Below are 15,235 nucleotides of genomic sequence, written 5' to 3'. Positions count from 1 at the left end.
AGAGAATGGGAAAGCTATCAGGGGAGGGGGTGGGTTATGGAGATTGGGTGGTGGGAATTGTGTGGAGTTATACCCCTCCTACCTTATGGTTTTGTTAATTAATCCTTTCTTAAATAAAATTTTTAAAAAAAGGAAAAAAATGTCAAAGCCTATATCCTTTGATCTTCCTATCTCACTGTTAGGAAATCACCCTTTGAATAAAAACTTTGAAAACTTTCCCAAGAAGCATGAACAAGGACATTCACTGCAGTATTCCTTATTAATTGCCATTAACTGCCTCACTAACAACCACAGGCCTAGGATGGAACTGCAGAATACATCAGGACCCACTGTTAAGTGGACTTAAAAAGTACAGGGCTTCATATAATGCCTAGACAGCACACGTGGAATAATAATATATAAAAGTATTTATTTTTTATTTTTTATTACTTATTTGTTATTGGATAGAGACAGAGAAATTGAGAGAGAAGGGGGAGATAGGAAGAGAGACAGAGAGAGACCTGCAGACCTGCTTCACCGCCTGTGAAGCGACTCCCCTGCAGGTGGGGAGCCAGGGGCTTGAACCGGGATCCTAACTGGTCCCTGAGCTTTGTGCCACGTGCACTTAACCCACTGTGCTAGCGCCTGACTCCCCCTAAAAGTATTTTTAAAAAAGTAAATGGGGGTTATTTATTTGTATAAAATTTATAAATATCTAGAGATGTGTTGAATATGTTGTTTATGTATGCTTTTTTCCTGAAATCAAGAAAATTTTCATTTTTTTCTATTTGAATTTCATAACTTTTTTTTTGCCTCTAGGGTTATCTCTAGGGCTTGGTGCCTACACCATGAATCCACTGCTCCTGGAGGCCATTTTACCCATTTTGTTGCCCTTGCTGTTATTGCTGTTGTTGTTGGACAGGACAGGGAGAAATGGAGAAAGGAGGGAAAGACAGAGAGAAGGAAAGAAAGATAGACACCTATAGAACTGCTTCACCGCCTGTGAAGTGACCCCCCTGCAGGTGGGGAGCTGGGGGCTCGAACTTGGATCCTTGAGCCGCACTATATGCACTTAACCCAGTGTGCTACTATCCGGCCCCCATAACTGAGTAATTTATTGTTATTCTGTTTTTTTTTTTTTTTAATATTTTATTTTATTTATTTATTCCCTTTTGTTGCCCTTGTTGTTTTATTGTTGTAGTTATTATTGTTGTTGTCGTCGTTGTTGGATAGGACAGAGAGAAATGGAGAGAGGAGGGGAACACAGAGAGGGGGAGAGAAAGATAGACACCTGCAGACCTGCTTCACCGCATGTGAAGCGACTCCCCTGCAGGTGGGGAGCCGGGGTTCGAACCGGGATCCTTATGCCGGTCCTTGTGCTTTGCGCCACCTGCGCTTAACCCGCTGCGCTACAGCCCGACTCCCTGTTATTCTGTTTTGATGGCAAGAAGAATTACTGGGTTGTGGAATTTGGGAGAAATTATATAATTATTTATGTCTCTGTCTGATATCAAGACTTATGTTACTAAAACAAAACAGGTCAGAGAGGGAAAACAGGCTGCCTGAGATCACACAGCTCACTGGATCTCAAGAGTCTCAATCACTGTGCTAGAAGCCTTATAAATCCCTGTGCACACTGCAAAAGCTGGGAGGGAAAATCTCTGCAAATGCAAGAGTCGCCCACACTGTGCTGATTTATGTCTTACTTTAGTTGTGACAAAGATTGGTCTCTAGGGCAAGACCTTCTCCAGCACTGTAGCTCTTCTGGTTAGACAGAACCAAGAAAGCATCTGTCAAATCTACATGAACCATCAGGAAAGGAACGGAGGACGTGCACTTGTGTCTATTTGCATACTGCTATCTGTAGGGCATCACGTACAAGTAAGTTTCATCTTGCTAAGATAGCTGCTGTGAGGTTTTTTTTTTTTCCAGGTTGTTCTGTGTGTCAATATGATGTGGAACCCGCCATACATTAAAAAACTACCCAGTAGGGTCCTGGTAGTGTTGCATTTGTTTTGCACATGTTATAATGCACAAGGACCCAGATTTGAGCCCCTAGTCCCCACCCTCAGAGGAAAAGCTTTGCGAGTGGTGAAGCAGTGCTACAGGAGTCTCTCTCTCTCTCTGTCTCTCTCTCTCTCTATCTCCCTCTACTCTCTCAATTTCTGGTTGTCTTTATCCAGAAGATAATAAAAAATTAAAAATAACATTAACTATAGAATGATGATATGATAGAGAACATAAATAAATAAATAAATAAATAAATAAATAAATAAATAAATAAAAACCCAGTATGGGGCCAATGGTGGTGCACCAGATTAAGCACAGGAACCTTGGTTAGAGCCACTGCTCCCTACCTGCAAGGGAGAGTGGTGAAGCAGGTCTGCAGGTCTGTCTTTCTCTCCCTCTCTCTATTTCCCCATCCTCTCTCAATTTCTCTCTGTCCTATCTAATAAAAATTAGAAAGGAAGTGACTTTAATGATGACTCTTTAGTCATTATCAGGGCACCCCATCAGCTGGGGTCCTATTCGGGGAGTCCTAAGATTCCCAAACAGACATGATGGGCCTAGACCTCAAATAAATCCCTCTCTCCATTGTTACCAGTCATCTCTATCAGGAACAACAAAATAGACCCCTTTGTGGGCCCCACATAGGACCTTGCCCTCAGCTTGGATCAACAACAGTAGAGAGCTTTCCATCCTCCAAAGGGAGGATGGACAACATACTCTATACTAAACCTGAGGAAGATGGGTCGATATTGGGGCAGCTTGGAATGTTCCTACTCATGACCACAGAATGTGAGCTCAGATCTACAAGGATGCAGAGGTCACATAGGCTTCTAAGATGAATATGGGCCCCAGACCAAATCAAATTGATGGGGTTTACAGTCAACAATATTTATACCCCTTTCCCATATTAGGGAGCTACTCTCTTCCCTGGTTCAGCTTTCTGTCCCTTTTCCAGCCATGGCATCACCTCCCCAGACAATAATTTGGATCCACCTGCATATCAGATTTCAGGCTCAGGGAAGGAAAAAAAAAAAATAACAAAAAAACTAGCATCACTACAGGCCCTTTAAAATATAACTAAAATATACCTACTAGCTATCTACAAAATGGAAGACCCTTCAACACTTCATCTGCACTACTCCAGCCTTTAGGTCCATGATTGGTCAACACTTTGTTTGGCTTTGTATGTTAACTCTCTTTTCAGCCACCAGGTTCCACATGCTAGCAGGATGCCGACCAGACTTCCCTGGACAGACAACCCCACTAATGTGTCCTGGAGCTCCACTTCCCCAGAGCCCCACCCTACTAGGGAAAGAGAGAGGCAGCCTGGTAGTATGGATCGACCAGTCAACGCCCATGTTCAGCGGGGAAGTAATTACAGAAGCCAGACCTTCCACCTTCTGCATCCCATAATGACCTTGGGCCCATACTCCCAGAGGGATAGAAAATAGGAAAGCTATCAGGGGAGGGGATGGGATATGGAGATCTGGTGGTGGGAATTGTGTAGAGTTGTGCCCCTTTTACCCTATGGTTTTGTTAATGTCTCCTTTTTTAAATAAATAAAAAAGAAGAAAAAATTAGAAAGGAAGGAAGGAAGAAAGAAAGAAAGAAAGGAAGGAAGGAAGGAAGGAAGGAAGGAAGGAAGGAAGGAAGAAAAGGTTGCTGGGAGTGGTGAATTCATAGTACAGGCACTGAGCTCCAGTGATAACCCTGGTGGCAAAAAACAAATGAACAAGCAAGCAAGCAAGCAAGCAAGCAAACTATCTAGTGTGAGCTGCTCTGGTGAAAGCTGGATTGGGATATCTCCCAAAGCAACTCCTGGGGTCTCTCAAGAAGATTCTCCAGCTCCAAGAAATCTGAAAACCGAGGATTCGACTTCCGGAGGCGGAGCTACGAGCAGCAGATCGCTTTCTCTCCTCTCCTCTCCTCTCCCGGATCAACTAGGAATACCAAAGGAGACCACCGGACCGAAACAAGACAGGACTAGAATGGCCACAGAAACCCAGTAAATCACCCGTGAGTACAAACACGCGTGGCTGGAGACAGAGAGGAGAGAGGGGCCTAAGGAGAGATTAAGTGACTGCTAACAGTTCGACAGTTTGTCAGTGGAGACACCACCTCCAGTCTGCTCCACCAACAAGGGGACAGCTGAAGGGAGGAAAGGACTCCCCAGAGACTCACCAAGTGCAACTCTGAGTCTCCATTGCTACTACCCTCAGAATCTGGAGCAGCAACAGGGAGGGACACCAGGGGACAGAGATCTAACCGGGAAACTCAGGAGAAGACCTATACCTCGGTGGCATAGCTGAGGGGCTGTGAAAGTCTCTTTGCATAACCACTGGATTATCTCTGCCACACCCTGCTTTATCTCTTGGTCAGGAGTCAGTGATTAAGCTAAGAAGCCTATTGATAGTTTAAAAGCCCTCAGGCTCCCATAGCCTACAGGGGAAAAAAAAAAAGGCTTTTACACCACTGAACTCCAACTCAGGGATTGAAAAAACTGTTAACTTATATAAAATGGTTAAAACAACAAGAAAAAATATTGGAGACTAGAACCAGGACAAGAGTCCAGCTAAAAGTCCTCCAGAGGGTGAAGCACAAAACAACGAGTTCAACATCCAAACATTAGCTAAGGAAATAATAACAGGAGTGAGTAAAGAATTTGAAAAAATTGTAATCAGAAATGCAGGAACAACAAATGAGAAAATGGAAGAAAATTCTAATTATCTCATGGTTATTAGAGAGCTGAAAGCTGAAATCGCTAAGCTAAGAAGGCAACTAGCTGAACAAGCTAAAACAGTATCAGAGCAGGGCAACAAAATAGATGAACTCCAGAAAACAGTAGAGGGAAGAGAGAATAGAATCAATGAGGCTGAAGACAGAATTAGCAAGATTGAGGATGAATTAGAGACAACTAAAAAAGAAGTAAGAGATCTCAGAAAGAGATTAAGAGATGCTGAAAACAACAACAGAGTCCTATGGGATGACTTCAAAAGAAACAATATACGCATTATTGGCTTACCAGAGGAAGAAAGAGAAGAGGAGGAAGAAAGCGTTCTCCAGGCCATAATAGCTGAAAATTTCTCTAGTCTAGACAACACCAAAGACATAAAGATTCAAGAAGCCCAGAGGGTCCCAAACAGAATTAACCCAGACCTAAAGACACCAAGACATGTCATACTTAGATTGGAAAGGAATAAGGATAAAGAAAGGATCCTCAAGGCTGCAAGAGAAAAACAAAGAGTCACCTACAAAGGAAAACCCATAAGATTAGCAGCAGACTTCTCCATACAAACACTACAGGCCAGAAGAGAATGGCAAGATATCTATCGAGTGCTCAATGAGAAAGGCTTTCAGCCAAGAATACCATATCCTGCTAGATTGTCATTCAGACTAGATGGAAGCATCAAAACCTTCTCAGACAAGCAACAGTTGAAGGAAGCAACCATCACCAAGCCTGCCCTGAAAGAAGTTCTGAAAGGTCTCCTATAAACAGTCAGACCACCACAAATAGGACATATATCAAAACACTCTAAAACTCTACAAGAATGGCATTAAAATATCTTCAATCTTTGATATCAATAAATGTGAATGGCCTGAATTCACCTATTAAAAGACACAGAGTAGGAAGATGGATCAGAAAACACAACCCAACAATATGTTGTCTACAGGAAACTCACCTAACGCAACAAGACAAACACAGACTTAAAGTGAAAGGATGGAAAACTATCATTCAAGCCAATGGCCCACAAAAAAGGGCAGGAACAGCTATCTCATATCTGACATGATAGACTTTAAAATAGATAAGATTAAAAAAGATAGGAATGGACACTACTTAATGCTCAGAGGATCAGTCAATCAAGAGGACTTAACAATTATTAATATCTATGCACCCAATGAGAAGCCATCTAAATACATCAAACTTCTACTGAAAGAGCTACAGCAATATATTAACAGTAACACAATCATAGTAGGGGACTTCAACACCCCACTATCTCAACTTGACAGATCATCCAGGCAGAAAATCAGTAAAGACATAAGGGAGCTAAATGAAGAGATAGATAAACTAGAACTATTGGACATTTTCAGAGTCATTCATCCCAAGAAACTGGAATACACATTTTACTCAAATCCACATGGATCATTCTCAAGCATAGACCATATGTTAGGCCACAAAGACAGCATCAGCCTATTCAAGAACACTGAAATCATCCCAAGCATCTTCTCAGACCAGTTTAATGGAATTAAACTAACACTTAACAATCAACAAAAGATTAGTAACAGTGCCAAAATGTGGAAGCTCAACAGTACACTTCTTAACAACTTCTGGGTCAAAGAGGAAATCAAGGAAGAAATCACAATGTTTTGAGACTTCAATGAAAATGAAGACACAAGCTATCAAAATATTTGGGACACAGCTAAAGCAGTCCTAAGAGGGAAGTTCATAGCTATACAAGCACACATTAGGAAACAAGAAAAGGCACAAATAAACAGCCTGATTGCACATCTTAAAGACCTAGAAGAAGAACAACAAAGGAATCCTAAAGCAACCAGAAGGACAGAAATTACTAAAGTTAGGGCAGAAATAAATAACATTGAGAATAGGAAAACCATACAAAAGATCAATGAAAGTAAATGTTGGTTCTTCGAAAGAGTAAACAGAATCGACAAACCATTAGCCAGACTCACAAAACAAAAAAGGGAGAAGACCCAAATAAATCGGATAGTAAATGAAAGAGGAGAAATCACAACAGACACTGCAGAAATTCAACATATCATGCGAGGCTTCTATGAACAACTATATGCCACCAAGCTAGAGAACCTGGAAGAAATGAATGATTTCCTAGATACCTACCAACTTCCAAAACTAAGTAAAGAGGAAGTGGATAACATGAACAGGCCCATCACAGCTAATGAAATTGAAACAGTTATCAAAAATCTTCCCAAAAATAAAAGTCCTGGACCAGATGGTTTTACAAATGAATTCTACAAAACTTTCAAAGAAGAACTAATACCTCTACTTTTAAAAGTCTTCCAGAAGATTGAAGATACTGGAATACTCCCTGCCAGCTTCTATGAAGCCAACATCACCCTGATACCAAAAGCAGACAGGGACACAACCAAAAAAGAAAACTACAGACCAATATCTCTGATGAACATAGATGCGAAACTATTGAACAAAATTCTAGCCAACCGGATACAGCAGTATATCAAAAAAATTGTTCATCATGACCAAGTGGGGTTTATCCCAGGCATGCAAGGTTGTCTTAATATACATAAATCAATCAATGTGATCCACCACATCAACAAAAGCAAGACCAAAAACCACATGGTCATATCAATAGATGCAGAGAAAGCCTTTGACAAAATACAACATCCCTTTATGATCAAAACACTACAAAAAATAGGAATAGATGGAAAATTCCTGAAGATAGTGGAGTCTATATATAGCAAACCTACAGCCAACATCATACTCAATGGTGAAAAACTGGAAGCATTTCCCCTCAGATCAGGTACGAGACAGGGCTGCCCACTATCACCATTACTATTCAACATAGTGTTGGAAGTTCTTGCCATAGCAATCAGGCAGGAGCAAGGAATTAAAGGCATACAGATTGGAAGAGAAGAAGTCAAACTCTCCTTATTTGCAGATGACATGATAGTATACACAGAAAAACCTAAGGAATCCAGCAAGAAGCTTTTGGAAATCATCTGGCAATACAGTAATGTGTCAGGCTATAAAATTAACATTCAAAAGTCAGTGGCATTCCTCTATGCAAACACAAGTTAGAAGAAATTGAAATCCAGAAATCAATTCCTTTTTCTATAGCAACAAAAACAATAAAATATCTAGGAATAAACCTAACCAAAGAAGTGAAAGACTTGTATACTGAAAATTATGAGTCACTACTCAAAGAAATTGAAAAAGACACAAAGAAGTGGAAAGATATTCCATGTTCATGGGTTGGAAGAATTAACATCATCAAAATGAATATATTACCCAGAGCCATCTACAAATTTAATGCTATCCCCATCAAGATCCCAAGCACATTTTTTAGGAGAATAGAAAAAATGCTACAAATGTTTATCTGGAACCAGCAAAGACCTAGAATTGCAAAAACAATCTTGAGAAAAAAGAACAGAACCGGAGGCATCACACTACCAGATCTCAAACTGTATTATAGGGCCATTGTCATCAAAACTGCTTGGTACTGGAACATGAACAGACACACTGACCAGTGGAATAGAATTGACAGCCCAGAAATGAGGCCCCACACGTATGGACATCTAATCTTTGACAAAGGGGCCCAGACTATTATATGGGGGAAGCAGAGTCTCTTCAACAAATGGTGTTGGAAACAATGGGTTGAAACATGCAGAAGAATGAAACTGAATCACTGTATTTCACCAAATACAAAAGTAAATTCCAAGTGGATCAAGGACTTGGATGTTAGACCAGAAACTATCACATACTTAGAGGAAAATATTGGAAGAACTTTTTTCCACATAAATTTTAAAGACATTTTCAATGAAACGAATCCAATTACAAGGAAGACTAAGGCAAGTATAAACCTATGGGACTACACCAAATTAAAAAGCTTCTTCACAGCAAAAGAAACCACTACCCAAATCAAGAGACCCCTCACAGAATGGGAGAAGATCTTTACATGCCATACATCAGATAAGAGTTTAATAACCAACATATATAAAGAGCTTGCCAGACTCAACAACAAGACAACAAATAACCCCATCCAAAATGGGGGGAGGACTTGGACAGAATATTCACCACAGAAGAGATCCAAAAGGCTGAGAAACACATGAAAAAATGCTCCAAGTCTCTGATTGTCAGAGAAATGCAAATCAAGACAACAATGAGATATCACTTCACTCCTGTGAGAATGTCACACATCAGAAAAGGTAACAGCAGCAAATGCTGGAGAGGGTGTGGGGTCAAAGGAACCCTCCTGCACTGCTGGTGGGAATGTCAATTGGTCCAACCTCTGTGGAGAACAGTCTGGAGAACTCTCAGAAGGCTAGAAATGGACCTACCCTATGACCCTGCAATTCCCCTCCTGGGGATATATCCTAAGGAACCCAACACATCCATCCAAAAAGATATGTATACACATATGTTCTTGGCAGCACAATTTGTAATAGCCAAAACCTGGAAGCAACCCAGGTGTCCAACAACAGATGAGTGGCTGAGCAAGTTGTGGTATATATACACAATGGAATACTACTCAGCTGTAAAAAATGGTGACTTCACCGTTTTCAGCCGATCTTGGATGGACCTTGAAAAAATCATGTTGAGTGAAATAAGTCAGAAACAGAAGGATGAATATGGGATGATCTCACTCTCAGGCCGAAGTTGAAAAACAAGATTAGAAAAGAAAACACAAGTCGAACCTGAAATGGAATTGGAGTATTACACCAAAGTAAAAGACTCGGGGGTGGGTGGGTGGGTGGGGAGAATACAGGTCCATGAAAAATGATGAATGAAATAGTGGGGGTTGTATTGTTAAATGGGAATCTGGGGAATGTTATGCATGTAAAAAAAAGAAGTAGAAACGCAAAGCAGAAATTGACTGAGTTTGGAGTATGGCACCAAAGTAAGAAAGCAGAAGTACACTAGAGTTTGCAGTGAGTACCTCCCTAATACTTCCTCTCCACTTTTCCAAGCTTTGGGTCCATGATTGCTCAACAATTTGTTTGGCTTTGTATGTTAACTCTCTTTTCAGTCACCAGGTTCCAGGTGTCATCAGGATGCTGGCCAGACTTCCCTGGATTGAAGACCCCACCAATGTGTCCTGGAGCTCAGCTTCCCCAGAGACCCACCCTACTAGGGAAAGAGAGAGGCAGACTGGGAGTATGGACTGACCAGTCAACGCCCATGTTCAGCGGGGAAGCAATTACAGAAGCCAGACCTTCTACCTTCTGCAACCCACAATAACCCTGGGTCCATGCTCCCAGAGGGATAGAGAATGGGAAAGCTATCAGGGGAGGGGGTGGGATATGGAGATTGGGCGGTGGGAATTGTGTGGAGTTGTACCCCTCCTACCCTATGGTTTTGTTAACTAATCCTTTCTTAAATAAAAAAATAAAAAGAAAAAAAAAGAAAAAATGAAATAAAATATAACTGTCAAAAATTATGACACAGTACACTCAAACATATTCATAGTACATTCAATAAATACAATGAATTTCTAAAAAAAAAAAAAGAAATCTGAAAACCGTCGTTCACTTAGTCCACCAACCACTAGCTTTATAACACTCTCAGGAGGAAGAGGTTAGGGACCAGATTATCACCATTTTACAGCTGAGAAAATTGAGGCTTTAAGAATTGTGGTCTGGGGGCCTGGTGGTGGTGCATCTGGTTGAGTGCATATTGCTACAATGCTCAAAGACCAGGGTTTGAGCCCCTGGTTCCCACCTGCAGGAGGAAAGCCTCACAAGTGGTGAAGCAGTGCTGCAGGTGCCTCTCTGTCTCTCTCCCTCTCTACCTCCCCCTTCCCTCTAGATTTCTGGCTGTCTCTATTCAATGAACAAATAAATAAAGGTGATTAAAAAATTAAAAAAAAAAAAAGAACTGTGGTTTTGGAGGCTGTGTGGTGTCACACCTGGTTAAGTGCACATAGTACTAAGTGCAAAGAGCCATCCAAGTACCCAGGTTCAAGCAAGCAAGCAAGCAAGCAAGCAAGCAAACTATCTAGTGTGAGCTGCTCTGGTGAAAGCTGGATTGGGGTATCTCCCAAAGCAACTCCTGGCTCCCCACATGCAGGGGGTAAGCTTCCCAAGCAGCGAAGCAGGTCTGTGGGTGTCAGTCTTTATCTCTCGTGGCATAGAAAGGAAGTGAAGGCAGGGTGTTAGAAGTGAATAAAAATAGGCATCAGCTTTCACATGGGGTCAGCCATCTTTGCCCAAATGGCTCTCATGTTTCTCTGGTGGGAGCCTTTCAATTTTCCTGACTAAAGTCTAAAATATCAAAGGGGGGGGTGGGGCAGGTGGTAGCGCAGTGGGTTAAGCGCACATGGCACAAAGTGCAAGGACCAGCATAAGGGTCCCAGTTTGAGTCTCCGGCTCCCCACCTGCAGGGGGGTCACTTCACAAGCAGTGAAGTAGGTCTGCAGGTGTCTATCTTTCTCTCCCCCTCTATGTCTTCCTCTCCTCTCTCGATTTCTCTCTGTCCTACCCAACAAAAATGACGGCAATGATAACAATAATAATAACAACAACGATAAACAACAAGGACAACAAAAAGGGGAAAACTGTCAAGGGGAAAACTCCTATGAGGAGTACTTAGGGTTATGGGAGAAAAAGCCTTTAACAATGGAAGAAAATCACTAGTTTTACTCTTATAAATACAAAAAAAATTCATGGGACATATATTCAATGGAGTTCTATTCTGCAGTTAAAAAGACTGTAATGTGTCCTTTGGGATTAAATGGATAGAACTGGAAGTGATTATGATTAATGAAGTAAAGAAGTGAAGGACAACTATAGGATGATTTCATTCATAAATGGAGTATAGAGAATTGAAACACGTAAACTTGGAAACAAAATATAGTCAACCCATATCTATGACCTTGGGAAAAGTAAGGTGGTTACCATTGGAGGGGGTGGGGGCACAAAACTTTGGTGGTAGAAGTGGTTTAAAATTATACTCCTATTATATTATAATCTTATAAATCACTCATAAAATAAAAAATAAAAAAAAAGAATTGTGGTCTTCCCAAGAGAGGAGCCTGTTAACCTGTTCCATTGCCTACTCTCAGAGCTCAAAGAGGACAATGAAGTGTAGAAGTGAATCAGTCTTCAAATAGGAGTTCCAGAGGAACAAGGTAGCAAGGACTGGCAACAGACTTGACCACGGTGCGGATGCCACACCCCCCAAGTGCCCAATACCTGTGCTCAGGCTACACTGGAGGGCACAGGTTACCTGGGTAGTGTCCACAGCGGCAACTCTGGTTTGCAATATAGCCTCCGGCTCAATCTTCTTCCTGATGGCCAGGCTACTGACAGTCATGGTTTCTGTCTTCACAGGCTGTACGGATATGAGGGACAACATACCATGACTTGAACTCCAGCATCATGACAGTTCACAGGCAACTGTGGTGTAGATTCATTAGGTTAACTCTCACCCCTGCAGCTGGCAAGTCTCCGGAGACATACCCAGGTCAGGACAAGAGGCGTGGTGACAAGAGGAGACCCAGAACCCCCAGCAGTACTCAGGAAGGTCTGCTCATGACCCTGGAACTATACAACCTTGTGGTGGCTACATGATGTTTTATAGAGAACCATTAAAAGAACATCTAGTTGAATTTACATACTCATTGAATTTACATACTCTGGGTTGAGTCCCATAATAATTTTTTCCATGCATGTATATCATCAATGTATCATCATGTATATCAATCTTAAATAGATGCAATAGCTTTAAAACCACCTCCCAGCTGCTTCATCTGAACTGCTCTTTAGATGGGAGCCAGGCAAGAGAAGTAAAAGACTGAAGTGGGCTTGCTTGAGGATGAGGATGAACTGAAGAACATGTGGGGTGCCACTGGGTTTTGACCAACTATTGTCATGACCTTGTAACCTGATATTTCTTAATGGCTTAAGAATTAAGCAGATCCTGGATTTTACAGCCAATGTCAACCAGGACATTTGCTAGCTAGATCTGGTTTGGGGTCACCAGTTTATAGCCTCTACCCCAAATGTCTAAAGTTAAATGACTGATGTCAGGCAGTCTTTTGGTTACTCATCAGCTAGTACCTGGTATGTGCTGGCTTAAGAGGAGCTGCATCCAGTAGGAAAGCAGTCTGACAGCCACTAACCTGACTGCTTGGGGCAAGGCTGGGTATAGAAAAGAGCAAGTGAGCTGTGATGGGAGTAATTCTTCTGCTCAGAGTGGTCAATAAAGTGTTTGCTAGGGAAGTGGCAACTGGACTCTGCCCTGGTATGTGGCAAGTTTGCAAGGAAGAAGAAACCTACACATGGGCTATGGTATGGAACAAAAATACCAGGGTGGAGGAGCTCATATTTCAACGCCTGGAACATGGAAAAAGGAAAATGTGGGTGGGAGGTAGGCTGTGAATAGAAGAGGTTAGGAAACAAATGGATAATGTGAATGGAAACACGTTGTACAAAGATCCTCTGTAGAGGAAGGATAGAGTAGAGAGGCCCACACACAGTTTATCCCAGTGTCCAGCTCTGTAACATTCCCTCCTCCTTAGGAGTCTCCATGACAAATCTAAGACTCCTGATGTGTGTGTGTGTGTGTGTTTTTCCACCAGGGCTTCACGCCTGTGTGATCCCATTGCTCTCTGTGGATTCTCTCTTTTTCTCCTAATAGAGAGTGAGATAGAGAGAAGGAGATGTCATATCATACTCCACCACTTGTGAAGTTTCCCATCTGCATGTGATAACTGGGTTGTTTGAACCTGGGTCCATGTACATGGCAAAGTGTGTGTTCTGTAGGGTGAGCTATCTCCTCCCCTGCCCCAGGTAGATTTAGATGGCTCCCCCTTCCCCAGGGAGCTCAGGCCCTAGGCTTGAACCAGGTGAAATCATTCAATTTTTCAGATCTTGAGTCCACAAGCCCAAGCTCCCTGCAGGTGCCATGCAACACAGACAGGGAGAGGAGTTGAGTAAGATGCATAGCCTGTCATCATTTGACCTAGACCAGCAGTGAATTACTGGGTTAAAATATCAAAGTATTAGGGGTGAACCAAGGTGACAAACATGCAAGGACAGAACCATGCTATTCTGTGGTCATGCAACACAAGACAGAGCCCCAGTGGAGGAGTTCTGGGCTGCAGGCTGGAGGCTCAGTCTTCTCACAGATGGCCCAGGGCCCTGGGAACATGCAGTGCCCAGTGGGTTGGGGTTTCAGTGATGCTCCACTGTACCTCAAACTGGGGCATATCAGGGGTGGAGCAGGCCCCTCGATCTGGGCTGTCCTCGATGCCCCCCGACTCGTCATCGTGGCTGGAGACCCCCTTGTTGAGATCGTGGGAGAACACCAAGCCCTCGGTTTCTGAGTCGCTTTTGTCTTGGTCAAGCTCCGGCAGGCTGCGGGAGAAGTCTTCGAAGGCGCTGCCGTGGTAGTCACCAATGACTGTGAAGTCGACCTCAGCCTCTAGGCTGGACGTGGAGCTGACCGTGATGCTGGAGCACTTACGCTCAATGGCAAGGTGGTTATCCTTCAGGAACACTGCATCCCTCTCCTGGTCCTGGTCCTCATCTCCAGTGTCACTCTCTGGGGCCCTGGGGCGGGGCAGTTTGACTTTCTCCTCCGAGCCCTCCCTCAGCCCTGCTCTCTATGGTCAGAGAAAAATCAAAGGAATGGGGGTGGGGGTGGGAAGAGAGAAAGAAAGAGAGAAAAATCAAGATGGTGAATGGCAGAGGACATGTTGGGGGCATGTTGATGTCCCACATGGAAGAGCAGGTCAGAAATGAAAAACAGCCCCAGGAAAGGTTCCTTGACATCAGACCAAGCTTGAAAACAAAACAGAACTGAAAACTTGTCAAGAGCTGGGACACTCCTTTCTAAGGGTCACCCACTGACGCAAAAGCAGGTACAAAGCAAACATCCTGCCAGTTGGTCCTGGACAGGAGGCCCCACCTGGGAGCTTATCAGAAGCAGCATTGGGTGCAAGGCAGGGATGGGAGCCTAGACCCAGGCCCATCTTGCAAGCGGCATTGAGAGACAAAACTAAGGAGAGGGAGATTAAGGGGAACCCAGGAGGGGGAGGCAGAGAGGCTGGAGCCAAGAGCTTTGAGGAACACAGAGGAAGCCAACAGTTTGTCAATTCCACTGAGTCTTCATGGATAGGGTGGCATTATCTAGAGGGAGAAACAGTATGAGGTTCCTGGGAGCTGGGTGTTACATCAGTTCAGCCCAGAGCTGTACAGGTGGGCTGGTGGGCAGGCTATGAGATAGAAATTCTGGTCCCATCAGTGTAATTGACAATACAAGGGCAAGGAACTGTCAGGAGGGAACCAGCAATTCTTGTCCGACATACATACCTCTCAACTGGCCTGTCAGGGATTAGACACCATATATATATATTTTTTGGCTGGTTCATGACATATGACATTATTATTATTTAAGACCAATCTAAACAACCAACAGATATTATTAAAGTGCTTGACCTCAGGTCCCAGAGATTTGGTGCGCTCAGATATTCACTTGCTAGCCAGTTTCTGGAAGGTTGAGAGGTGTGAGGACACATTCCAGACAAGCCGG

General features: G+C 42.9%; 1 protein-coding gene across 12 annotated transcripts in view; it reads right to left on the bottom strand.

The window, feature by feature from the left end:
• The window catches only part of EPB41L1 (erythrocyte membrane protein band 4.1 like 1), a 212,675-nt gene that overhangs the window by 21,202 nt on the left and 176,238 nt on the right, over positions 1-15,235 (bottom strand). For 9 of the 12 annotated variants that reach the window (XM_060189328.1, XM_016186133.2, XM_060189324.1 and 6 more), the window contains 2 exons: positions 13,896-14,306; positions 11,927-12,031 (listed from right to left, as the gene is read on the bottom strand). In XM_060189328.1, the coding sequence (XP_060045311.1) occupies positions 11,927-12,031; positions 13,896-14,306 (516 nt within the window). The remainder of the gene's footprint in view (positions 1-11,926; positions 12,032-13,895; positions 14,307-15,235) is intronic. The other 3 variants (XM_060189365.1, XM_060189369.1, XM_060189374.1) reach the window with 1 other exon arrangement.

The sequence above is a fragment of the Erinaceus europaeus genome, chromosome 1 (assembly GCF_950295315.1).
Source record: "Erinaceus europaeus chromosome 1, mEriEur2.1, whole genome shotgun sequence".
NCBI lineage: Eukaryota > Metazoa > Chordata > Mammalia > Eulipotyphla > Erinaceidae > Erinaceus > Erinaceus europaeus.
The sequence above is the reverse complement of the archived record's forward strand: the minus strand, read 5'-3'. Positions and strand labels throughout refer to the sequence as shown.